Source organism: Ranitomeya imitator, chromosome 6 (assembly GCF_032444005.1).
Source record: "Ranitomeya imitator isolate aRanImi1 chromosome 6, aRanImi1.pri, whole genome shotgun sequence".
NCBI classification, from domain to species: domain Eukaryota; kingdom Metazoa; phylum Chordata; class Amphibia; order Anura; family Dendrobatidae; genus Ranitomeya; species Ranitomeya imitator.
In genome coordinates this window covers 352,389,699-352,417,253 of record NC_091287.1, presented here as the reverse complement: position 1 = coordinate 352,417,253, position 27,555 = coordinate 352,389,699, and the positions used below count along the sequence as shown (strand labels likewise).

The 27,555-nt window shown below is 40.0% G+C and overlaps 1 protein-coding gene across 2 annotated transcripts in view; it reads right to left on the bottom strand.

Moving 5' to 3' along the window:
• MBP (myelin basic protein) overlaps positions 1-27,555 on the bottom strand; it is a 282,046-nt gene that overhangs the window by 190,012 nt on the left and 64,479 nt on the right. For both annotated transcript variants that reach the window (XM_069730949.1, XM_069730950.1), the window contains exon 2: positions 24,625-24,700. In XM_069730949.1, the coding sequence (XP_069587050.1) occupies positions 24,625-24,675 (51 nt within the window). In that variant the 5' untranslated portion in view covers positions 24,676-24,700. The remainder of the gene's footprint in view (positions 1-24,624; positions 24,701-27,555) is intronic.

Genomic DNA, 27,555 nt, shown 5'->3' with positions numbered 1-27,555 from the left:
TGGCTGCACCAAAACACGTAAGAAACAAATGTATAACTTTTAGCGCTGTCGCATCCGCAGATATTATTCCAGCGTTCTTTAATTCTATATTATTTTATCACATATTCATTTCACAACTTTTATATGATATTTATAACACATTCTCATTTATAAGGGATTTATAACACAATATTGTAAAATCATTTATTGGTTCGCGGCCTTACTAATATCCTTTGAAAATAAATTCAGCATTATTATTCCATGCTGTAACATTTCTATTCTGCAGCCTCCTGTTTAGTAAAAATTCAGCATTCTTTTTATATCTTTGGTTTATATTATATTAGCTTTTTGATAATCCCGGGAGTGCCATCTATCTAGCCCTAGTATTTTTGTTATCTCAAAAGGGTGTGACACAGTCCCATATATTATTCCAGCATTCTTTAATTCTACATTATTTTAGCACATATTAATTTCACAACTTTTATATGATATTTATAACACTCATTTTATATGAGTTTTCTAACACATTCTGACGGGGATATTATATATATATATATATATATATATTTTGTGTTATGCACCATTATTTGACACTGTAATTCGCATTTTATATGCCGCTGCTTTTTCTTGTTTTTTGTGTAAAAATCTCTGGCAGACAGGCACAGCTGTATCTCTACAAGACATGCGGGACACATCAGAGACATTGGAAATTGGGGGTTATAATGTCGAATTCAGAAAATAACCATTTTATATTGAATGACTAATGATTTCTATAGGCCTACTTTACTATGAAATTATGCATAAAAAATCTTCTTGGTTAACCCAAAACCGTAAGAAACAAACGCATAACTTTTAGCTCGAGCACATCAGCATATATTATTACAGTTTTTTGCTGAATTAAAAATTATACAGTTATTTCATATTTTTGGGGCTTCATGACAGGAGAAATTATTGATAGAAACCCAGAGTTTTGATACGTGTATGAAAATACACCAATATTAACTATTTGTGCTATTTTAGGCACAAATTTGGTCTATATGCATAACAGGCAGGAGTTGGGGCGAAGAAATATGTGTTACATGCGTAGTGAATTGCAAATATATTCTGAAGTGTATGGCATTTTGAGAAATGTGTAGCATAACCAATTACCTATCACGGTCACTAGATGGCAGAATATCATATTAATTATACATTGGGGTTTACTTTTGGAAGCTTATAAAGGCGGTGTGTATGTGCACAGGATGACTTATTTTGTTTTTATAGTCACTAATATCCATATTAAATGACTCTTTAGCTTTATGAGTAAGAGACAACATACAAATAGAATCCTTTTCCCTAGTAGTTTTATATTCTATGTCTGATATATTTCTACACAAAGCTACAAAACTATTTTGTAGTTTATAATGTATCACAGTAGTTTCATGTGAAGTTACATCTTAGGGTCTGTTCAGACTATTGTAATATCTATAGCTTAAAATAGAGCCAAATAGCTACTTTCAAACACGGACATACACCATTGATTTTCGTCACAAATGGAGCCAATATATCTCGTGTCACGGTTTATTTTTACCGCGTTGCGGTTTAAAGTTATAAGCATTTAAATAATAATTTTCTCATTAGACATGTGACTCGCGATATTTATTTGCTTAGGTTAGATCATTTTCAGTTTAACAATACATTTTATCACAAAAATGACCTTATCTGGGGCCCTAGAAACAACATAGCAGCATTAGTAAGCCCCTTTCTTTTTAGATTATCAAGAATCCTTGGGTTAAGATAACGTAAGTTTATATGCATAAAGCATTTAATATAGTGCACCAAACATGATATGGTTTTTGATTTCTATGAACTGTCGCGAACAAATCATATAAGGTTAAAAATATGAATATTATTGAATATAATGTTTTACTATTGTTTACAGTATTTTATTTTCCGGGTGTTACTTTTGTTCATGTACTACTGGTTTCTTCCTCAGTTGTGATTTTTACCTTTTCTATATAAATATGGGTAAATGAATTGGCCATTATAGATTTATGGCGCTGTAAAGAGAGAGGAGAATTACAGAAAGGAGATGGCTGCAGGCAAACACACACACACAACAAACACACATAACATACAGAAAACACACAACACATACAACAAACATACATACACAACATACAGAACACACACACACACACAACACAGAACCCACACACCACAAACACACATAACATACAAAACACACACACAACACATACAACAAACATACATACACAACATACAGAACACACACACACACACACACAACATACAGAACACACACACACACACACACAACAAACACACATAACATACAACAAACATACATACACAACATACAGAACACACACACACACACACAACACAGAACCCACACACCACAAGTACACATAACATACAAAACACACACACACACAACACATACAACAAACATACATACACAACATACAGAACACACACACACACACAACAAACACACATAACATACAAAACACACACAACACATACAACACACACGACAAACATACACACACACACACACACAACACACAGAACACATACAACACATGCATCACACACACAACACACATAGTGTATAGTGCGATTACATTTTAGACCGCGACAGTTCATAGAAATCAAAAACCATATCATGTTTGGTGCACTATATTAAATGCTTTATGCATATAAACTTACGTTATCTTAACCCAAGGATTCTTGATAATCTAAAAAGAAAGGGGCTTACTAATGCTGCTATGTTGTTTCTAGGGCCCCAGATAAGGTCATTTTTGTGATAAAATGTATTGTTAAACTGAAAATGATCTAACCTAAGCAAATAAATATCGCGAGTCACATGTCTAATGAGAAAATTATTATTTAAATGCTTATAACTTTAAACCGCAACGCGGTAAAAATAAACCGTGACACGAGATATATTGGCTCCATTTGTGACGAAAATCAATGGTGTATGTCCGTGTTTGAAAGTAGCTATTTGGCTCTATTTTAAGCTATAGATATTACAATAGTCTGAACAGACCCTAAGATGTAACTTCACATGAAACTACTGTGATACATTATAAACTACAAAATAGTTTTGTAGCTTTGTGTAGAAATATATCAGACATAGAATATAAAACTACTAGGGAAAAGGATTCTATTTGTATGTTGTCTCTTACTCATAAAGCTAAAGAGTCATTTAATATGGATATTAGTGACTATAAAAACAAAATAAGTCATCCTGTGCACATACACACCGCCTTTATAAGCTTCCAAAAGTAAACCCCAATGTATAATTAATATGATATTCTGCCATCTAGTGACCGTGATAGGTAATTGGTTATGCTACACATTTCTCAAAATGCCATACACTTCAGAATATATTTGCAATTCACTACGCATGTAACACATATTTCTTCGCCCCAACTCCTGCCTGTTATGCATATAGACCAAATTTGTGCCTAAAATAGCACAAATAGTTAATATTGGTGTATTTTCATACACGTATCAAAACTCTGGGTTTCTATCAATAATTTCTCCTGTCATGAAGCCCCAAAAATATGAAATAACTGTATAATTTTTAATTCAGCAAAAAACTGTAATAATATATGCTGATGTGCTCGAGCTAAAAGTTATGCGTTTGTTTCTTACGGTTTTGGGTTAACCAAGAAGATTTTTTATGCATAATTTCATAGTAAAGTAGGCCTATAGAAATCATTAGTCATTCAATATAAAATGGTTATTTTCTGAATTCGACATTATAACCCCCAATTTCCAATGTCTCTGATGTGTCCCGCATGTCTTGTAGAGATACAGCTGTGCCTGTCTGCCAGAGATTTTTACACAAAAAACAAGAAAAAGCAGCGGCATATAAAATGCGAATTACAGTGTCAAATAATGGTGCATAACACAAAATATATATATATATATATATATATAATATCCCCGTCAGAATGTGTTAGAAAACTCATATAAAATGAGTGTTATAAATATCATATAAAAGTTGTGAAATTAATATGTGCTAAAATAATGTAGAATTAAAGAATGCTGGAATAATATATGGGACTGTGTCACACCCTTTTGAGATAACAAAAATACTAGGGCTAGATAGATGGCACTCCCGGGATTATCAAAAAGCTAATATAATATAAACCAAAGATATAAAAAGAATGCTGAATTTTTACTAAACAGGAGGCTGCAGAATAGAAATGTTACAGCATGGAATAATAATGCTGAATTTATTTTCAAAGGATATTAGTAAGGCCGCGAACCAATAAATGATTTTACAATATTGTGTTATAAATCCCTTATAAATGAGAATGTGTTATAAATATCATATAAAAGTTGTGAAATGAATATGTGATAAAATAATATAGAATTAAAGAACGCTGGAATAATATCTGCGGATGCGACAGCGCTAAAAGTTATACATTTGTTTCTTACGTGTTTTGGTGCAGCCAAGAAGATTTTTTATGCAGATTTTATATAAAATGCGAATTACAGTGTCAAATAATGATGCAGAGCACAAAATATATATATAATATTCCCGTGAGAATGTGAAGATTTTTTTATGCATATTTTATATAAAATGCGAATTACAGTGTCAAATAATTGCGCAAAACACAAAATATATATATATATAATATTCCCGTGAGAATGTGTTAGAAAACTCATATAAAATGAGTGTTATAAATATCATATAAAAGTTGTGAAATTAATATGTGCTAAAATAATGTAGAATTAAAGAACGCTGAAATAATATCTGTGGATGCGGTAGATCTAAAAGTTATACATTTGTTTCTTACGTGTTTTGGTGTAGCCAAGAAGATTTTTTTTATGCAGATTTTATATAAAATGCGGGCGAATACAAAAAAGGCTTCTTTATTTCCAAATAACATGCTGCAGATACACTATCATCATGACCTGTGTGACTTGTGGCTGTCAAATAAAATACAATGCTCTGATAACTGCAGTAAACTCATTTCCGCTACCTTAGTAAATATTGTAAGTTGCTCTCTGTGTACGTTCTACACCGGTTTATTGGGTCAACAGAACCTCTGTTAGTATATCTCCCCCACAGAAACTCTGGCTGTCTAGTGACCAGCATGTCCTGTAGAGACACAGCTGTGCTTGTCTGTCAGTTTCACACTTATATTAATGAAATGTCTTTGTAAGCCACGTTGTCCTGTAGAGACACAACTGTGATTATTATATAAACGGCATGGTGTGTTATAAAATACAATATATAAAAATGAGAATACCTTACACATTACAGTCTGCAGCCAGAAACACTGGTTCTAAAATACACTGCATAGAAATGTGGCCGTAATAGGTAATTAGTTATGCCACACATTTCTCAAAATGACATACACTGTAGAATATATCTGCAATTCACTACGCTTGTAACACATATTTCATCGCCCCAACTCCTGACTGCTATACATATAGGACAAATTTACGCCTAAAATAGCACAAATAGTTAATATTGGTGTATTTTCATACACTTATCAAAACTTTGGGTTTCTACATAATTTTCTATTTATATGGCCTAATTAGCAATACTATTCAGTTACATTCTGAGATATATATATATATTAATGTACACTCTGCACGCCATCATGCCTGAACAAAACAGAAATGTAGATTTTTTGCGAATTTATTAAAAAGAAAACTGAAATATCACACGGTCATAAGTATTCAGACCCTTTGCACAGTATTGAGTGCAATATTACACTCAGTCATTCCGCCTGTTACTGTATACATTGGTTATGCAACACATTTCTCAAAATGACATACACTGTAGAATATATCTGCAATTCACTACGCTTGTAACACATATTTAATCGCCCCAACTCCTGACTGCTATACATATAGCACAAATTTACGCCTAAAATAGCACAAATAGTTAATATTGGTGTATTTTCATACACTTATCAAAACTTTGGGTTTCTACATAATTTTCTATTTATATGGCCTAAAAAACAGTAATACATGTGCAGAAGTAACTTAAAATGTGTTCCCAGAATCAAATTACCAATATCAAACATGGTGTGTTATAAATGCATGAATAAAACTGATAGAAATGCCCAAAGAGTGCAGAAGTGTTATTTCTATAAAGATATATTGCCCGGTTTCTTATGTATGTCCAGTTATTTTCAACAAAACAAGGATAGAGTCAAATTATAGACAGCACAGGCAACGTGCATAAAGATAATAACATAAATAAGTCCTAAATGTCTATTTCATGTTAAAATTTGAGCTGTTGTTTTATTGTGAGAAATAAATCTTTTTATATTTTTACAATATCGTGTCTTTGGTTTTTTTATTCGTATAAAACATACCGCTTCTTACTTGCTTGTGTTGTAACATTGGGTCATATTATATATATATATATATATATATATATCAATTGCCAAATACCGACTCTGATAAAAATCATACCGACTCTGATAAAAATCATGAGATCGCTGAAATTGTCAGCCATATAAACCAGAGATATAAAAAGAATGCTGAATTTTTACTAAGCAGGCTGCTGCAGAATAAAAATGTCACAGCATGGAATAATAATGCTGAATTTATTTTCAAAGGATCCGTAATACCAGGGTCTAACTTACTGGATTTGGTACGTAGTACAACGCAGAGTCATGCTCTGAACAGTAGAAATTTACCGCCGGGTTGGGATTCATTTATGCAGGCTATGGCAGAGCTAAATATGCCGTCTACAGTTGTGGGTAACCCCGCTACTAGGAAGCTTTTAGATGAATTAAAAATTACCAACAGTGAGACACGCTCTGTATCTACACCGCTGAAGTTAGCGGCGTCACCCCGTACAATTCAATCTTTACATTCCCCGTCATTAGGTACCACACGTGGAACTTTGCTACCTAAAAAAAGGTCTCTACCGCTGCTACAAACCATGTGGCTCACGATGTAAAGAATGTACTGGATAAATGCTGTACACGCCTTGTAACGCTATATTAATTATTTTGTAAGAAGTGTAATTGATCATTGTACTGTTACTGTACTGTCATATTACTGTATTGTAATGTTTTTACTTTTTATATTCTGTAAGAATTTTTTATAGTGTTGAAATGTCTTTGAGATGCTGTTTTATCGTGAGAAATAAATCTTTTAAATTTTTTTTACAATATCGTGTCTTTGGTTTTTATTCGTATAAAACACGCCGCTTCTTACTTGTATTGTAACATTGGGTCATATTATAACTTGTGTTGTGACATTGGTGCATATCTCTTCTGTGTATATAAGGCAGCCACAAGGATAAAACCTGCTACAATGTGAATAAACACAGCTTGCAATGGCCTCAGTAGATAACAAATAACCTCAGATGCCATCTTCAGGACACAATAACTTTTCTGTTTGTGGAAATAAACATTTATGGGGTACGCAAATACAACAACAATTGCTTGACCTAGGTGTTATGAACCTCTGAACCGCAGTTAACCTAATTTAGATAATGTTCACCATTTAGTTAGTGTTCACCATTTACAAAAACAAATAGACAGCTTTAAGTTCTCCACTATATGAATACACTGCAAATACCCACAGCAGATTCTCTGTTTGGGAAAATAAACATTTAGTTAATGTTCACCATAGTGTTCAGTAGAGACACATATAAACAGCTTTAAGTTCTCCACTATATGAATACACTGTGAATAAAACAAAAGCTTACAGAATCAAACTCGGGGATACGTATAAAATCTATTATAAACAAATGAGAAAGGTGTTATAAACCACGTGTAAAATAAATACACGACTAGGCTATAATTATAAACATGTGTTATTCCACAAAATACGGGAATAATATCAAAACTACAACAAATTAAACTATATTAAACTATATCAAAAGGGGAAATCAAACAAGGAGGGACAGCTGGATACCAGCCGTCAAACAAGGGGAGGGGAGGGGTTACACACTTTGATACACTTTGATAGGGGCGGGGCACCTGTCAGATTGAGTTTGACGAAACCACCCGCTTATACACTACTTACACCCATCTCTTGTAGATTGTGAGCCTTCGCGGGCAGGGTCCTCTCTCCTCCTGTACCAGTTGTGACTTTTATTGTTCAAGATTATTGTACCGGTTTTTATTATGTATACCCCTCCTTACATGTAAAGCGCCATGGAATAAATGGCACTATAATAATAAATAATAATAACATACATACATACATACAGCTTTATACTGTATATTAGAAGATTAATCCCATTAATGTTCAAGGGTAATAAAGAATCAACAAATGGTACAAGCTTGGATTAAAAAAAAAAAAAATCCCCGCAAACACAGAACGTGAATAAGATTTTACAGAGATTTCCAGTATCAGGGGTACTATAGATCAGCAGACCACAAAACTGACATTAAATTGCTTTTTAAAAAACAATACACTGGAAATAACACGGTGACTCTTCTTATCGGACCTCGTGTTGGCTCTGGTAACAGACAAAACACATAAATAACAAGCAAATGTTGAACAGTAGTAGTCCTAAGTTTTAGACATTACCATTCATTTAATGGTTTTCCTTGTTCCTTAAGGATTGTGCACATTCTTCATTCAAACTGGAGGCAACAAAATCACAAATGGACACACGTGGAAAAAAGAAGTAATGAAAATGTGAAACCAGAATGTGTTGTAAGGTGGCTGTTGAACACATAGTGGATGGGAGATAAACCAGGAGTAATGCTTTAGTACATAAGATTAAAAAAGGGTTAATCGGCCATGACAGGTTGATTGTGAGCAGCTGAAGAGTTGGGTTAGACGGATGTTCACCATATCTCCACCCCTGGGCACGGTCCACTTTGTAAAATGAGGCCTGTTTGTCTCACACATGTCTGTGTGTATGGAGGTGTGCAGATCTCCTGTACAGAGTGCATTTGCTAAAAGACTAAGAAGCTGGACTCAAACCCAGGCAGACTAACCAGCACTATTGTATGGACTTTTTGCTGTAGGTTTTACTTTATGCATGACAAGGGCTGTATTTGAGTTTCATTTAATGTGGTTTATGAGAACTGAAATAAATAAGCTAGACTTTTAAAAATGGTTCCGGTGAGACATCATATCGCTCCAAAGTGAGTAGCATTACTCCATTTGGTGTTACAAGTGAGGGTAACGTTCTCAGGGAACATGTACGACTGCTGCAGATATACTCCATTTCGTGGGTGAAGGCAATTATAAGCCAGGGAGCAATGTGCAAGTTCAACAGGAGGCAAGTAAGCTGCTTATACAACAGCACAAGCAACAGCTGCTGCAGCAACAACAACTTTCCCACCGGAGTCAAATAAGCTTTTTATGCAAGAACTCTAGTAACAGATCAAGGAACAAGTTCACCAGAGACATCAGCAGCAGCAGATTAAAAATTACAGAGGTGGTTCGTGGCACGGCGACAGTTCCGACTCTGGGATCAGCTGATGATATTTCTGTCTGGAAGGCAGTGAGGGGAGCCCTGCAGAAAATTATCCCGGGCGATGACTAGCCTTTTTATTTGGACAGTTTTTGAAAGGGTCACCGAAAAGGGAGAAACTTCCACCATACCAGTGGGTGGAAGTCCTGGTGCAAGCGTTAACAAGAGAGACACAAAAGGCCGGCTATGATTTAGCCTTACAGGATGCCAAAGAATATGCGAAACTCCAAACGGAAATTTTTGCACGCTGTCTGTCAGGGCATAAGAGGTCCACCATTGGGCATATCACTGTGACAAACCCCTTCACTCATAAATGTTTGATCTGCTGCACCTCATCCAAAAGAGGTAGCAGTTGGAGCCATCTACTTCAGCACAGATTGTAGATCTAGTTGTAATGGACTGGTTTGCGCACTCACTTCTGAGCCTGATGCAGACTTGGATTTCCAAGGGAGAACCCCGGAATGCCTTGGTGGGACTGGTCAAAAGGCATCAGGGGAAGGGAGGTTGAGGGTTCCTTGGGGAGGCAACTCACTTCACTGGGGGCCCCATCAGGGGGCTGAGACTAAAAAGGGGATAGGGCACCAAAGAGGGTAGGGGAGGTCATGCAGAGGATCTCATCAAGGCATGCAATTTGCTGGAAAGGTCATTGCACAGGTGATATAGATGCCCTTGTTCCCCGACTACAGAGCAATTTGACTGCAGCATGGGATGCCGGCGAGTGGCCCCAAACAGTGTGAGGGTCACACTGGCTCTCCAGTTGATACCTGGAAAGAAGGTAGGTGTCCGCTGCATTCATGGAGATGCTAAAGACTATCAGAGTAGTCATTGCGACAACCCATGGTACGGAGTTCCAGGAGATCGGTGTGGTCCAGGATTTATTGCACCCAATTATTATAGGCCAGAACTTTGTGGGGGGGAGGGACGGAGACCTCAATTGATCGGGTAAGAGATGGGGATGGCCCTGAAGAAGTCTTACCAACCCCAGAGCCCCGAAACAGCTGTCTGTGGATGGATACCATGCTTGGCATAGGTGGCTTTCCTTCATAGGATGCTGCCCTTCCCGTGGTTGTTCCTTCCCGGGGAAAGGCCTGGCTATTCACTGCTTGCGTCGAGAAACACGTGATGGTGTCTCCGCAGCTTCTTTTCATGCAACCCCAGAGCCTGACGGGTTTTCCTTGTGCTTAATGGTGGGAGAGGCGGTCGTAATATTTCAAGGCCAACATTCCTGAGATTAAGATGACTGGAGAAAATTTTAGGTGTGCCCAACTTGGGGACCTACCTTTAAAAGAAGCATTCAATAAAGGTAACCACTATAAATGGCATAGCACAGGTGACGGGGTGGAGACCAGTTTTCCTTATTTTATGATGAATGGGGACTTATTGTACTGAGTAACTAAAGTCACAGTGGAAATAGGGGAGCAGTTGTTGGTACCAGGACCCTATAGAAAGACGGACTTGGACATGGCCCATTCACATGTCTTGGGTGGCCATCTGCGTGTTGACAAAACCCAAGAACGGGTCATGTGGAGGTTGTATTGCCCCCTGATGTCACTGGGAAATCCTAAGGTATTGCAAGTCCTGTCCCACCTGCCAGTTAACCACTCCCATCTCTCCTTTCTGAAATCCCCTCGTGTCGCTACCCATCAAAGCATGGCAAGAGAGGGACCCTGTTGAAACTCGATGGTGCCTGCGCAGAAGATCGATGAAGACTCTGGCCATAACCGCGCAAGTTGATGGCGCATACGCTGAATTACAGTGACAAAACTGCACTTTACAGGTCTGTGTGACAGGCATGGGAGGGTGGTACCATTATAATGGAGAGGAGGCAGAGATTTCTTCCAGGCACTGCACGCCTGGAGCCTGGAAGATATCAGTAATATACAGTATAACATTAAAACTGCTTTTATCAACATCTACACCACAGCTATGAGGCATACAGGTAAGACTGGTCTAACCATTCTATTACCTGTATACCCATAGCAATAGCTTAAATTCCTCCCAGGGGTGACAGAATCCCTTTAAGTTTTAGGAATTTGTTGAAGCTGGCGAATTCAAACAATTTGCGATTTGATTCACATGAGTTGTTGAAAATGGCCACCATTATTTTAACATTTTGATGAAGACTGCATCAGACAAAGAAGGCTCACATGATCTTAGGTGTGACAAGCTGGGCTTCCACTTGATGTCTTGCAGCTGTCACATCACATGGTGTAGAACAGCCAATTATGTGGGACTGTCATAGCTTGTATAAAAGCCGAGGCAGGACATACCACAGCCATTTTGTGGCAAAACTCAATAGTAAAAGGAAAAGACAGCAGTAAAGAACAGTTACCATCCCCATGGCCACATACAGGTGCTTCTCACAAAATTAGAATATCAAACGGTTAATTTATTTCAGTTCTTCAATACAAATAGTGAAACTCATATACTATATAGAGTCATTACAGAGTGATCTATTTCAAGTGTTTATTTCTATGTTGATGATTATGGCTTACAGCCAATGAAAACCCAAAAGTAATTATCTCAGTAAATTAGAATACTTTAAACCATCCATTTAAAAAATTATTTTAAAAGCTGAAATGTTGGCCTACTGAAATATATGTTCAGTAAATGCACTCAATACTTGGTTGGGGTCTGCTTTTGCATCAATTAGTGCATCAATGCGGCATGGAATGGAAGCTATCAGCCTGTGGCATTGCTGAGGTGTTATGGATGCCCAGGTTCCTTTGATAGCAGCCTTCAGCTTCTGCATTGTTGGGTCTGGTGTCTCATCTTCCTCTTGACAGAGAATCTATGGGGTTAAGGTCAGGCGAGTTTGCTTGCCAATTAAGCACAGTGATACTGTTGTTTTTAAACCAGGTATTGGTAGTTTTGGCAGTGTGGACAGGTCGGTGCCATCTCTTGCTGGAGAATGATATTTCCATCTCCAAAGAGCTTGTCGGCAGAGGGAAGCATGACGTGCTCTAAAATTTCCTGGCAGACTGCTGCGCTGACTTTGGTCTTGATAAAACACAGTGGACCTACACCAGCAGATGACATGGCTCCCCAAACCAACAATGATTGTGGAAACTTCACACTAGACCTCAAGCAGCTTGGATTGTGTGCCTCACCACTCTTCCTACAGACTCTAGGACCTTGAATTCCCAATGATATGCAAAATTTACTTTTATCTGAAAACAACAACTAGGACCACTGAGCAACAGTCCAGTTCTTTTTCTCCTTGGTCCAGGTATGATGCTTCTGGCGTGGTCTACTGGTCATGAGTAGCTTGACACAAGGAACATGACACTTGTATCCCATGTCCTGGATACATCTGTGTGTGGTGGCGCTTGAAGCAATGACTCCAGCAGCAGTCCACTCCTTGTGAATCACCCCCAAATGTTTGGTCTTTTCTTAACAATCCTTTCAAGGCTGCGGTTATCCTGGTTGCTTGCGCACCTTTTTCTACCACACTTTTTTCCTTCCACTCAACTTTATATTAATATGCTTGGATACAGAACTCTGAACAGCCAGCTTCTTTAGCAATGACCTTTTGTGGCTTACCCTCCTTGTGGAGTGTTAGGAGAGTTAAGGATCGGACAGAGATGTCTGGCAGTGGCTCTCGAATAGAGTTGTATATGATGTTTAAGACTTTTGTCACAATTTCTATGCTCAGTTAGTGATTGTTTTGCTGTCCTAGAGAAACTAGGTCATGCTGAATTGTCATTGTTTGATTGACCGCTCTGCTGTTCAATCTTGTGATGGGCGTGCTGAGCTGTCAGTGCTTTGATTGGATGGCCAAACTATCAATCTGGGACTGGGAGGTACGGGACTTTCTCTAGGTGTTCTCTGTTCAGGAGACTGCCCAAGTTATTTTACTGAGCTCTTTGCCTCTAGTCCTTGCTAGACGTAGTTTTGTGCTTTCTGGTGAGTGTTTGCCTGATTCTGCGGTTCTGATCTTCCGCTGCCTGACCCTTGGACCATGATCCCTTTGTCTTGTCCTTTTGCTTTGATCCACTATCTCCTGGTATTTTGACCCTGGACCGAAACGCTTGTCTTTACCCTTTACTAGTGTCACAGCTGTGCTTGCGTTAAATTGTTCAAAATTATTTGGTTACAGTCCTAGGAGAAATCCGTGGTTTATAGATGTCTTTTCATGGTAATTGAAGTTTTTACAAATATTTTTCCTGAATCACATTTTTTGGGGAAATTTTGATTAAACTGTTGAATTTGAATTTTAATACATTTACTCACCTCTAGTTATTACCTAATAATTTTATTTGATATAGCGCCAACATATTCCACAGCACTTTACAATTAAGCGGAGACATATGCAGACAATAAATTCAGGTAGGACAGTTTAAAGGGAACCTGTCACCCCCAAAATCTAAGGTGAGCTAAGCCCACCGGCATCAGGGGCTTATCTACAGCATTCTGTAATGCTGTAGATAAGCCCCCCGATGTATACTGAGAGAGGAGAAAAAGAGGTTAGATTACACTCACCCAGGGGCGGTCCCGGTACGATGGGCGTCACGGTCCGGTCCGGGCCTCCCATCTTCTCACAACCTTTCCCGACACCTGTGCACTGCAGTACTTTGCTCTGCCCTTAACAGGGCAGACAAGGTACACCTGCGCTGGAGCTGCAGCGTGACTACAAGAAGAGGACGTCATCGTAAGAAGATGGGAGGCCCCAGACCGGACCGCGACGCCTATCGTAACCGGACCACAGCAGAACCACCCCTGGGTGAGTATAATCTAACCTCTTTTTCTCATCTTTCAGGTTACATTGGGGGCTTATCTACAGCATTACAGAATGCTGTAGATAAGCCCCTGATGCTGGGGGGCACCTTCGATTTTGGGGGTGACAGGTTCCCTTTAAACAGTTGCATTAGGATTGAGGGCCCTGATCGCAAGCTTACAACCTATGTAGCAGACAGATAATTGGTTTAGAATAGAATACCCCTTCAATTCTTTGCCCTGCAATGCTTGTTGCTTTTTTCTACTTTCTTCTTTTTTTTTAGGCTGCTTTCCATGATAATTGAGTATTAAGGTCTGCCAACAAGCATACAGTAAGTAGATAGATTAACTCAGCAATTAGTAATTCAGGAAGTGTAAATGTCACATGTTCAGTAAACAAAGGTGTAACAAGAGGAGGATCACCACATAAAAAGCAGAAGTGAACCACAAGCGAGCTGCAGCAGGTTCTAGCATTGCTCAACCTACATTGTATTTATAAGCACAGTCAAGTAAAGAGCACATTGTGGTTAGCGCACAAGAAAGATAAGCACATACACTACATATATAAAAACAAGACTAATCAAATATACACTTTATAACTTACTCTTCAGTACAGAATGCAGATATAAAATACTTATATGAATGGAAATATAAAAATCACTCAAAAGAGAAAAAAAACAAACAGTAAAATTAGGCTAGTTTCACACTAGCGTTTTGAGGAGCTGCGGACTTCCTCTGTGAAGCCCCGCCCTCGGCCACTAGCTCCGCCTACTTCTGCATGTGGCCGGCATGCGACCTGCGTATTTATCTTTAACATTAGGTACGCAGGTCATGCCGCTTTATGCGGATGCTTCCGCATGCGTCGTTTTGACGATGCGGAGAAAAAAAATTGCTACAAACTGCGTTCTACGCTGGCCACCGCATCGTCAAAATGACGCATGCGGAAGCATCCGCATACAGCGGCACGACCTGCGTACCTAATGTTAAAAGATAGGTATGCTGGCCGCATGCAGAAGTAGGCGGAGCTAGCGGCGGAGGTGTGGCCAAGGGCGGGGCTTCACGGAGGAAGTCCGCCACACTAATGTGAAACCGGCCTTAGGTCTATAAGACATGCTTTTCTAAAACAGCAGCATCTGTCTGGCAACACTTGGATGAAATGGTGCTTAGAGTTGGTGCAAATCCATCTGACAGAACAGGTCCTGTGGCCATATTGCTAAACTGTGGTCACTGAACGGAAAGCCTGAGAGCTTCCCCCGATATACGCGGCTCTTCTTCTGATTAGCTGGCCTGACGTGATATCACAAGTGTAGCAAAGAAAGAAAACAGCCGACAGCACAAATATGGGGATACACACTCCATATCCAATTAACCCAATTGAAAAACAAATAGTCAAAAGAGCAAAAAGGAGCAGCATCCAGTCCAGGTGAAAAAAATAAATTTATTCCGCCATGATACGTTTCGACCAGTGTTGGTCTTTGTCAAGTATACTTGATAAAGAGCAACACTGGTCGAAACCTATCATGGCGGAATACATTTTTTTCTTTTTTTCACCTGGATGTGATATCACAAGTGGGTCATGCCACAAAAATGGTCCTGCGAATAAATTTGCAACAACCCTATGCAACCCGGATACCTGATCTGACATATAGTAGAGGCTTGAAATAATAGCTTACAGGCTGGAAAATAAAACATCAGCCCAGTAAAAGTCACTGTCACCTGGATGTCTTCTATGCTGGCTAAGAAGGTAGGGCCTTGGGATCCATTTCATAAAATTCCACATACAAGCCTAAAAAAGGTCTGCAAAACTCCCATCAACATGAGCAATAAATAAGGTAGGACCTGAGCAGAGTTTGTCTGATATTTGGACAAAGCACCACAGAGCCTATCCTACCAAGGACAACATCTGCAAGGAGTTTGTATGTTCTCCCCGTGTTTGCGTGGGCTTCCACGGAGTTCTCCACTTTTCTATCACAGACCAAAGACATACTGGTAGAGAAATAATATTGTGAGCCCCAGTGGGGACAGCAATGATCATGTCTGTAAAAAGCTGTGGAATATAGGTCTATATAAAACAAGGAAAATAAATAAAACAAATTGGAAAATTAAAATAAAATGCAACATACTTAAAGTTTAAGTGGTAATTACTTGGTGCTTCCTCCATGATAACTTGGAATACTTGCAATCCAAGTCAATAAAAATAATTTTAAAAGGGGTTTACCTTCATTAGCTGCGCTGCTCTAATTATTAGGTTTCATCATTTCAATGCTGAAGCTTGTAAAAAGAGTCCTTAATTACAAAGATCATTAACTGCCTTAGGAAGAAATATGAATACCAATTATATGGCTACTCATGGGTTTCTATGACAGAAAAATCCCTTGGTAATAAATGAGTGGTCACACCAGGGGCGGACACTCACCGCTTGCGGCCCCTGTACAGGAAATGTGTCTGGGCCCCCCTCCTTTTAAGACGACAAAGATATATATCTATATATATAATTGTCTAAGGGTTTTTCCGTCTGTCTGTCTGTCTGTCTGTCCTGGAAATCCCACGCCGCCAGGCCTCGACCAATCAGAGACCGGCACAGCATCGACGTAGAAATCCCGCGTCTCTGATTGGTCGAGGCCGCCAGGCCTCGACCAATCAGCAACGGGCACAGCGACGATGATGTCATAAAGGACGTAGACATCTCACGTTTCTGATTCAGCGACGGGCACAGTATCGACGTAGATGTCATAATGGTTGCCATGGCGACGATGATGTCATAAAGGTTGCCTCGACCAATCAGCGACGGGCACAGTCTGCCGCGAATTTTGGAATCATCATTGTCCATATACTACAGGGACATGCATATTCTAGAATACCCGATGCGTTAGAATCGGGCCACAATCTAGTATATATATAATTGTCTAAGGGTTTTTCCGTCTGTCTGTCTGTCCTGGAAATCCCACGTCCCTGATTGGTCGATGCCACCAGGCCTCGACCAATCAGCAACGGGCACAGCGACGATGATGTCAATGGTTGCCATGGCGACAATGTCGTCAAAGGTTGCCTCGACCAATCAGCGACGGGCACAGTCGAATTCTGGAATCATCATTGTCCATATACTACTGGGACATGCATATCCTAGAATACCCGATGCGTTAGAATTGGGCCACAATCTAGTATATATATATATATATATATATATATATATATATATATATATATATATATATATATATATCTCTATCTACACACACACGTATATATATTACATGGTCTCCTTTATTACGTATGTTGCCGTCCCTTACTATACAGTGCCCTCTTGTTATGTACTGCACCGTCCCTTACATATTGGATTTTATAGAGCCCTGTTTTTTTATTACATACCGTCCTGTCTTGTTAGCTGTATAATTCAATGATTGCTGATGGAGCATGGGAAAGCTTCTTTTCTAAAGTAGGAACTGATGGACTGGTAGTCTGGTCACCGGCTCCTACATCAGCAGTCATTTTACATCTAACAAGAGAGGGGACTATGTAATAAAAGAGGGCACTGTGACTAACAAAAATATCAAGAATTCACTGTACATAACAGCAGAGGAAGCTATAAAATAAAGGAGGGCATCATATATAACTAGAGAGGATGGTACGTAATAAGGGACGGTGTTATACATAAAAGAGGAAACTATGTAACTAAGGATGGTGTTATACATAATAAGTGAGTATACTATACACTAAGGGACTGTGCTATACATAAGTGACTCCCCCGGAAGAAGGCGGACGCAGACGAAACGCGCGTAGGGGACGTGGCACCATTAGACCTGAGGTAAGATAGCTACAACTTTGCGGGATGTATATTTCGCCACTTTGGGGTACATGATTGCCGGTCATTATCAGTGTATGCCTGTGGGCACAGTTGACTATGATATGATTGATGTATATACTTTATTTGTGGTGGAAGATTTATATATTTTACATATACCTCAGGTCTGTGGTGTCTTTCATCACTGGTGTATATCACCATCAATGGTGGTCTCTTTTAAATTGTATGTCTAATAAAATTTTGATATTGGTTTATATTTTGAGGTCTGTCTGGTACTTTATTTTGTAGGTGTATATACATAAGTTAGTACACTATATACTAAGGGACTGTGCTATCTATATATATATATAATTGTCTAAGGTGTACTTCCATCTGTTTGTCTGTAACGGAAATCCCGGGTCGCTGATCGGCCTGCCGGCCACGGCCAATCAGCGACAGGCACAGTCCGGTCGCGAATTGGCCCCTCCATACTTCCATCCAGTAAGTGCCCGCTCCATACTCCCCTCCAGTCAGCACCCACATAGCGTTTTAGGACTGCGTTACACCGCGGCATAATGCGGTGTAACGCACTCCGTTAACGCTACAATTCACCGTGTAAGTGTGCCCAACTTTTTACTATTGATGCTGCCCATGCAGCATCAATAGTAGAAACATATAATGTTAAAAATAATAATTTAAAAAAAACAACATTATATTCTCACCTTCCGTGCCAGCCTTTCCCGATCCTCGCGAAGCTCCGGTCCCACTATTTTTTATTTTAATTGTTTTTTTTTTTACAGGGATATGGTGCCCACATTGCTGTATACTACGTGGGCTGTGTTATACAGTACGCCGCTCTGCTATATACTACGTGGGCTGTGCTATATACCACGTGGGCTGTGTTATATACTGCGTGGGCTGTGCAATATGCTACGTGGCTGTGCAATATAGTACGTGGGCTGTGCTATATACTACATACATATTCTAGAATACCAGATGCGTTAGAATCGGGTCACCATCTAGTACATAATAAGTGAGTACTCTCTATACTACGTGACTGTTTTAGACATAATAATCGATAACATCTTCCTCCACCTCACCGTTCCCAAATCCATTATAAATCCCCCTTCCTCCCATCCCAATCCCCCACACCCCTCGTTGTCCTCCTCCCTCCCCGCATCCCACTATTGCCCCCTCCCCCACCCCCTTGATTGCCCTCTTAACCACCTCCATCATCGCTTTCCCCCCCAAACCCAATATTGCCCATTCCACCACCTCCATCATTGCCTCCTCCCCACCACCCCATCATTGTCCTTTTCCACTGCCACCATCATTGCCTTTTCCCCCCACCACCCCATCATTACCCATTCCACCACCTCCATCATTTCCTCCTCCCCCACCACCCCCATCATTGTCCTTTCCACCACCACCATCATTGCTTTCTCCCCCACCACCCCTATCATTGCCCTTTCCGTCAATCCAAACATTGCCTTCTGCCCCATCATTGCCCTCTCGGTCAACCTAATCATTGCCTTCTGCCCCATCAACTCATCATTGCCCTCTCCGTTAACCAAATCATTGCCTTCTGCCCCTTCACCCCCATCATTGCCCTCTCCTCCACCTACGGCTGCCACTAGAAATTTCAGGGCCCCATACTGTCACAATTTTCGGGCCCCCTTAAGACTCCGCCCAGGCTCTACCCCAGATCCGCCTCCACACCTTGAACCTTCCACAGTCCCATCTCCCACTCTTGGAAAAACTCCACTTCTGCTACACATCCTCACCAACCACACATTAACAGTTCACATCAAACACGAGATCACATACATAGACAGAAGCTTTTGTTTTGACAAAGTCAGGAGTGGAACCATCAGAGGAAGAGAAGTATAATAGAAACACATCACCACTTCCGCATTTATCACAGCTCCTGGTTTTGGCTTACAAATATTAATGTAATACTGACCAAATACTGAACGTATGAACGTGGCCTTAGGATAGGTTATTACTTGTTTTCACAGGAGAACAAATGTAAGTGCATCTTTTCTACTGTGTAATAGTCACAGGACAGGGAGGGGTAAAACTTCCAAGTATTTCGGCAGTATTGGAAATCAAGAATCTTCCACTTATTGATATCAGCGAGAACAAGTGACTTCAATACACAAATACCGCCACAACGTGACCAGACCACAAATTACCACCATATACTGAGCGAATATCACATACAGGAGACAAATACCACCACACCATGACCAGATCACATTTAACCACCACAGAGTGACCGAATAACATCACATAACAGGGACAAATACTGCCACACTGTGGCAAGCGCTGGGCCTCTCTGACCTTTCTCGGAGCCTGTGCACTGCAGTACTTTACTCTGCCCTCAACAGGGCAGATAAGTACGCCTGGGCAGGAGCATGATGCCGGGGAGTGATGAAGAAACAGGAGGGCGTCGTCACAAGAAGATCAGAGGTGCCGGACCCAGACCTGTGACACCCATCCATCCGGACCACCCCTCCGGATGAGTATAATAAAACTTATTTTTCTTATCTTTTAGGTCAGACCGGGAGCTTATCTACAGCATTATAGAGTGCTGTAGATAAGCCCTGGAAGGCAGTGTCCACATCTTATAGCGGCCAAATCTGCTGACAGGTTCCCTTAACGACTAGAGGTATTTTTGCATTTGCATTTTCATTTCTTGCTCCCCTTCTTCCCAGAGCCATAGCTTTTATTGTGAAAATGGCCATGTGCAGGCTTATTTTTTGTTGGACGAGTTGTACTTTTGAACTATACCATTGGTTTTACCATGTCGTGTACTCGAAAACAAGAAAAAAAATTCCAAGTGCTGTAAAATTGTAAAAGTGCAATACCAGTTTTTTTTTTGTTTTTTTTTACCATGTTCACTAAATACTAAAACTGACCTGCCATTATGATTCTCCATGCCATTCCGAGTTCATAGATATCAAACATGTCTAGGTTGTTTTTTATTTAAATGGTGAAAAAAATGTCCATAGTTTGTTAAAAAATAAAAAAACACTATTTTCCGATACCCATAACGTCTTAATTTTTCGTGATCTCGGGTTGGGTGAGGGCTTATTTTTTGCATGCCGAGCTGATGTTTTTAATGATTTTGGTGCTTTCGATTTATAATGCAAGGTTGCGGTGAAAAAAAATACCTTAATTACGGCGTATTGACTTTTTATTCCCGTTACGACGTTTAGCAATTAAGTTAATTATTGTTTTATATTGATAGATCGGGTGATTCTGAAAGCGGCAATACCAAATATGTGTATCTTTGATTTTTTTTCATTGTTTTATTTTGAATGGGGTGAAAGGAGGGTGATTTGTACTTTTATATTTCTACATTTTTTTCAGATTTTTTAACTTTTTTTTTTTTTTTTTTAAACTTTTGGCATGCTTCAATAGTCTCTATGGGAGACTAGAAGCTGCCATAATCCGATCGGCTCTGCTACATTCAGGTGATGATCAGATCGCCTGTATATAGCAGAAATGTTCACTAGCTATCTGGCAGTGACAACCATAGAGGTCTGCTGGAGACATCTGGTTGTCATGCCAACCCATCGGTGACCCACGATCACACGACGAGGTCACCGATGTGCAGGATTTAAACAGCTAAAGTGCCGGAAAAGATGTGGGCTCAGCGCCGGAGCCCACATCAAAGGGAGTCCGACATCGGCGTGCTATTACATTACAAGAACCGCATTACAGTGTATGGATGACTAATTGAATCTGTAAAAGGTTTTGGAAAGGTTTTTGCGAGTTGAATATACCAGCAAAATGTAAAAAGAGCCGCACTACAGTGTGTGGATAAATCATTGAATCCATAAAAAGTTTTGGAAGGTCTTTTAAATTCTTATATAACACCAAAATGTAACAGAAAGCATGTAATACTGTATGGCTGAGCACTATAATACCCCCCAAAAATTGACAACTTGTTTTGAGTGTTATATACTACCGAAGTGTACCCAAGAATATGTAATACTCTATGGATGAGCAATATAATACACAAATATTTGAATGTTTTTTGGAGGGTTAGATATCACAGAAATTTACCCCAGACCATGGAATAGTGTATGGCCGAGAAATTTTACCCAGCAAAATTTTTCTTTTTTGGAGTGTTATATATCACAAAAATGTACCCCAGACAAAGGAATACTGTATTCCAGACAAAGGAATGGATGAGTAATTTAATCAGGAAAAAAAAAATTGAACACTTTTTTCAGAGTGTTATATAACACCAAAATGTACCACAAAGCACGCAATACTTGATTAATCACACAATATGTAAAAATTTTTCACCCCCAAAAAATAAATAAAAAGCAGCAACTATATATTTTGCAAGGGACTGCACAGCCCTAAGTCTGCAGGCTGTATTCTGCCATTCTAAATGCAGAATGTATGTGATACAAACAGCAAAGCAAACAATTAGCCCTTAGAATGGCTGTTAGTATGATGACTCAGGTTAAGCTGCAGCATCAAGGGTATATTCCCACAGTCAGTAAACGCTGCGGGTTGGACGCGGAGTACATCTGCAGCGTCCAACACACAGTGGCCTGATGTTACAGCATAGTGCATGGGACTTCTTGAAATCCCATCTTCACTATGCATGCAGAGACGCCTCTGGCTTATCTGCGGAGACGGATATGCGGCGCATGTTTCCAGAACAGGTCAATTTATGTAGCGGAGACGTCTCCACTGCATAAATTACCCATACACTTTCATTAGATGCGGTAAAACCGCATTATCTTCCTAGTCACATGCGTATTTAGTGCGGGAATGCAGCTAACTATGCATGTGTACTAATTTAAGGCTGAATGGTGGCATAATACCACCGTTCAGCCAAAGGCATCCAGATGTAGCAGAGCTGGACTTGTCGTGGGACTGCATGTATATCTTTTCGGCGGACAGGTAAGAGTATTGCTGCTTTTTTATTTTAATTCTCTTCCAGGAGACAAGGACGTTGGTGGAATAGGCGATGCAGTAAGTATGGTTTAATTAAGATCTATTAAAGGTGTCTGTCATTATTTCAATTAAAGTACTTTATTCTGGGTGTCTGTGTTTATTTACCATATAACCATAGGATTAGTAATGGATAGGTGTCTTATAGACACCATTTCATTACTAAGCCGTGGGCTTGATGTCACCTGACAATACAAAGGTGACATCAACCCCACAAATATGAACCCCACTTGCCACCACTACAGGGCAAGTGGTAAGAGTCAGGTAATGTGCCACAAATGGAACATCTTTGGATGTGTCAATTATGGGGTGGCTGCAGGCTGCTATTTTTAGGCTGGTGAGGACCAAAATCCATGGGCCTCGCCAGTGTGATAATACCAGGCTGCAGCTGTCTGCTTTTTCCTTAGCTGTTTAACAAAAATAGGGGGGGGGCCTTCACGCTATTTTATTGGGAGGGCATGCCACTATTTTTGTTAACCATCCAAGATAAGCAGACTGCTGCGGCCTGGCATTATCAGGCTGGTAAGGTTCATGGATATTGGATCCTTACAGCCTGAAATACAAGTCCCAGTAGTCTGCTTTACTCCGGCTGATTAACAACTATAGGGAGACCTCACGCTATTATTTAATATTATTTATTAAAAAAGGAGGGGACCTCTCTCTGTGTCATCTACTTCTGGCTGTGTCACAAGATTCACCATTATTTAAATTAGTACACATGGGTAATAAGCTGCGTTCCTGCACTTAATACGCATGTGATTAGGAAGAGAATGCGGTTTTACCACATTTAATGAAAGTATATAGATAATTTACGCAGCGGAGACTGAGCGTCTCTGCTACATAAATTGACATGCTGTGGTCTGGAAAAACGCACCGCATGTTTGCCTCTGCGGGTGAGCCGCGGGTGTCTCTGGACGCATAGTAGTTATGGGATATCTAAAAATCCCATCCACTATGCTGTAACAGCTGGACGCTGCAGGTTGGATGCTGTAGATGTACGCAGCGTCCAACCCACAGCGCTTACTGACTGTGGGAACATACCCCAATATATCTGCAAACAGGAAATCACTTTTTTTTTTCCTTCCCAGAAGCCAACTTTCAATTAGCTTTATTTCAAGTGACCCAAAAAAAAATGCATGCAATGAAAAAAACGCACCAAAAACGCATGCGGAAACAAATGCATCAAAAACGCATGTAAAAAAAGACATCAAGAACGCAAATGACCTCAGATGCAGATTTGGGGCAGATTTCACCTGCGTCAAATCCTGAACAAACACTGAGCCATCGCTGACCGTGTGCACATACCCCAACACTACAGGCCTCTGCTTCATTATACTGTGCACACACTGGCCTAAACAGGCACTCTCTCCCTCCAATACGAAGTGCCAATGTACAAATTGGTCAGTGTGACGAGCCGGATGGCGCATGTTCTTTTATAACCCCTGATTATGTCACACGGCCAGCCAATCACAGTAATGCCACAACCAAGATGGCTACAGCATTACAGGCAATCCCCGCATGCTTATTAGCTGTGTAACAGGCGCCAAACACGTGGGGCAGGGATTCGAGTTTTACATCGCGCACTGTCCATTACTCACCGAGTAACGAGCGCATCCGAACACCCAGATGCTCGAGTGATATCTGGATATCATTGATCACGTTCGCTCATCTCTAGATATAACACCTTCAAGAGGAAAACAAAAAAGTTTGAAAATAACTTGATCTTAAAATTTACCTTCTCTGATTGATCACCAGTGTGGTCTCTTCTTCCAACATGGTTTCCCATGGTTCAGTACCAAGCACTTCAAATCCTAAATTGTAAAGAAATATTGTATTAATAGTAAGAAGTGCATCATTAGTCTTTCACTCCTCCAGATATGCATGCTTTCTCAGTTTCCGCATGGAGTGTAACTACATTTTAGGATTCCATCAGGAATCTGACCAAATCTGAAGCCTGTGCTACCCAAAGCTATATAACAACTAATAAGGACAATTAGTAAGCTTTAAGTATGCGTATGAATTACTTTGACTTCTGACTGACTTTTTGACTTCTAAGTGTCATGTACCATTTCTTAATGAATACTGTGGCCAGCCCAAGCTACAGTTGCTGCCTTAAAGGGATTGTCCCAGATATTTGATTATTTGTTCATAAGCAATGTAAAACAGACTTGTGATCTAATATATAAAGCTGTGTGTGTGTGTGTGTGTGTGTGTGTGTGTGTGTGTGTGTGTGTGTGTGTGTGTGTGTGTGTGTGTGTGTAAGCTACAGCCACAAAATTTTGCACAGTCACACGTCTGGACCCCGGGAGCGTCATACGCTATGTTGTGAGGCAAAATTTAAACCCCACACTTTCCAATTCACCAAACAATTTTGCCCCTATCTACATAATGGGGAAAAAGTGAAAGGAAAAGTGTTGGAGGCAAATTGACAGCTGCCAGATGTGAACAAGGGGGACTTAAAGAATGAGAGAGATGGCGCCAAAGAGTATATACTGTACAGTTGCTAAGGTGGGGCCCCAACATGGGATAGTCACCACACACGGGGATATGAACACAAACACAAAATGCGCCACACACTGCCACATGCTTGAACATATATACCACCCTCCGCACACTTTTCACCACACATACACCAACCTCGCCACATAAAAGTCAAAACACAAAAGTCACCGCTCAAAACTCGCCAAGCGCAAAATTCGCCACATGCAAAACTAGGCTCACGTAAAACTAGCCACACGTGCAAAACTCACGTCATGGAAAACTCGCCACACGCAAAACTTGCACACGCGGAAAAATTGCCACATGCACAAAAGTTGCAACACATGCAAAAGTTGCCTCACACAAAACTTGCACATACTCAAATCGCACCACACATAAAACTCATCATGCGCAAAACTCGCCATGCGCAAAACTTGCTGCACACAACTTGCTACACTAACCTGTCACATGCAACTCGACACACAAAAAGTTGCTACATGCATGTCGCCACACGCAACTCAACTTGACACATGAAACTCGCCCTAAAACACACACAAGTCTGGTATTATCCTTCAAAAATAAAAATCTGATTAATAAGCAGACAAACTTCAAGAGCAACAAATGTACCATATAGGAAATACGGCAGCTGTCAGTCACATGACCTGTCTATTATGTGTATGTGTGAGCTAATATATACTGCCAGGGGGTGGGCTTCCTGTTGGCTGGGGATTTATCAGGCTGCCAATTTAGCTTACAAATACTGAGGTAAAAATACTGACCAAATAACGTGTGAACGAGGTCTAATACAGGAGGAGATGACATACAGGCACACACTATATACAGGGGAGATGACACAGGTATATACTATATACAGGAGCAGATGACACACGTATATACTATATACAGGAGGAGATGACAGGTATATACTATATAAAAGAGGATATTACATAGGTATATAGAGGAGATGACATACAGCAGGTATATACTATATATAGGAGATGACAGGTATATACTATATACAGAAGAGATGACATACAGGTATATACTATATATAGATGACATACAGCAGGTATATACTATATACAGGGGAGATGACATACAGGTATATACTATATACAGGAGATGACATACAGGTATATACTATATACAGAAGAGATGACATACAGGTATATACTATATACAGGAGGAGATGACACATAGCTATATACAATATATAGGAGATGACATACAGCAGGTATATACTGTTTACAGGGGAGATGACATACAGGTATATACTACAGTTCTGGCCAAAAGTATTGACACCCCTGCAATTCTGTCAGATAATACTCAGTTTCTTTCTGACAATGATTGCAAACACAAATTCTTTGTTATTATTATCTTCATTTAATTTGTCTTAAATGAAAAAAACACAAGAAGAATTATCCTAAAGCCAAACTGGATATAATTCCACACCAAACATAAAAAAGGGGTGGAAAAAAGTATTGGCACTGTTCGAAAAATCATGTGATGCTTCTCTAATTTATGTAATTAACAGCACCTGAAGCTTACCTGTGGCACCTAACAGGTGTTGGCAATAACTAAATCACACTTGCAGCCAGTTGACATGGATTAAAGTTGACTCAACCTCTGTCCTGTGTCCTTGTGTGTACCACATTGAGCATGGAGAATAGAAAGAAGACCAAAGAACTGTCTGAGGACTTGAGAAACCAAATTGTGAGGAAACATGAGAAATCTCAAGGCTACAAGTCCATCTCCAAAGACCTGAATGTTCCTGTGTCTACCGTGTGCAGTGTCATCAAGAAGTTGAAAGCCCATGGCACTGTGGCTAACCTCCCTAGATGTGGACGGAAAAGAAAAATTGACAAGAGATTTCAACGCAAGATTGTGCGGATGTTGGATAAAGAACCTCGACTAACATCCAAACAAGTTCAAGCTGCCCTGCAGTCCGAGGGTACAACAGTGTCAAGCCGTACTATCCGTCGGCGTCTGAATGAAAAGGGACTGTATGGTAGGAAACCCAGGAAGACCCCACGTCTTACCCCGAGACATAAAAAAGCCAGGCTCGAGTTTGCCAAAACTTACCTGAAAAAGCCTAAAACATTTTGGAAGAATGTTCTCTGGTCAGATGAGACAAAAGTAGAGCTTTTTTGGCAAAGGCATCAGAGTTTACAGGAGAAAAAAAGAGGCA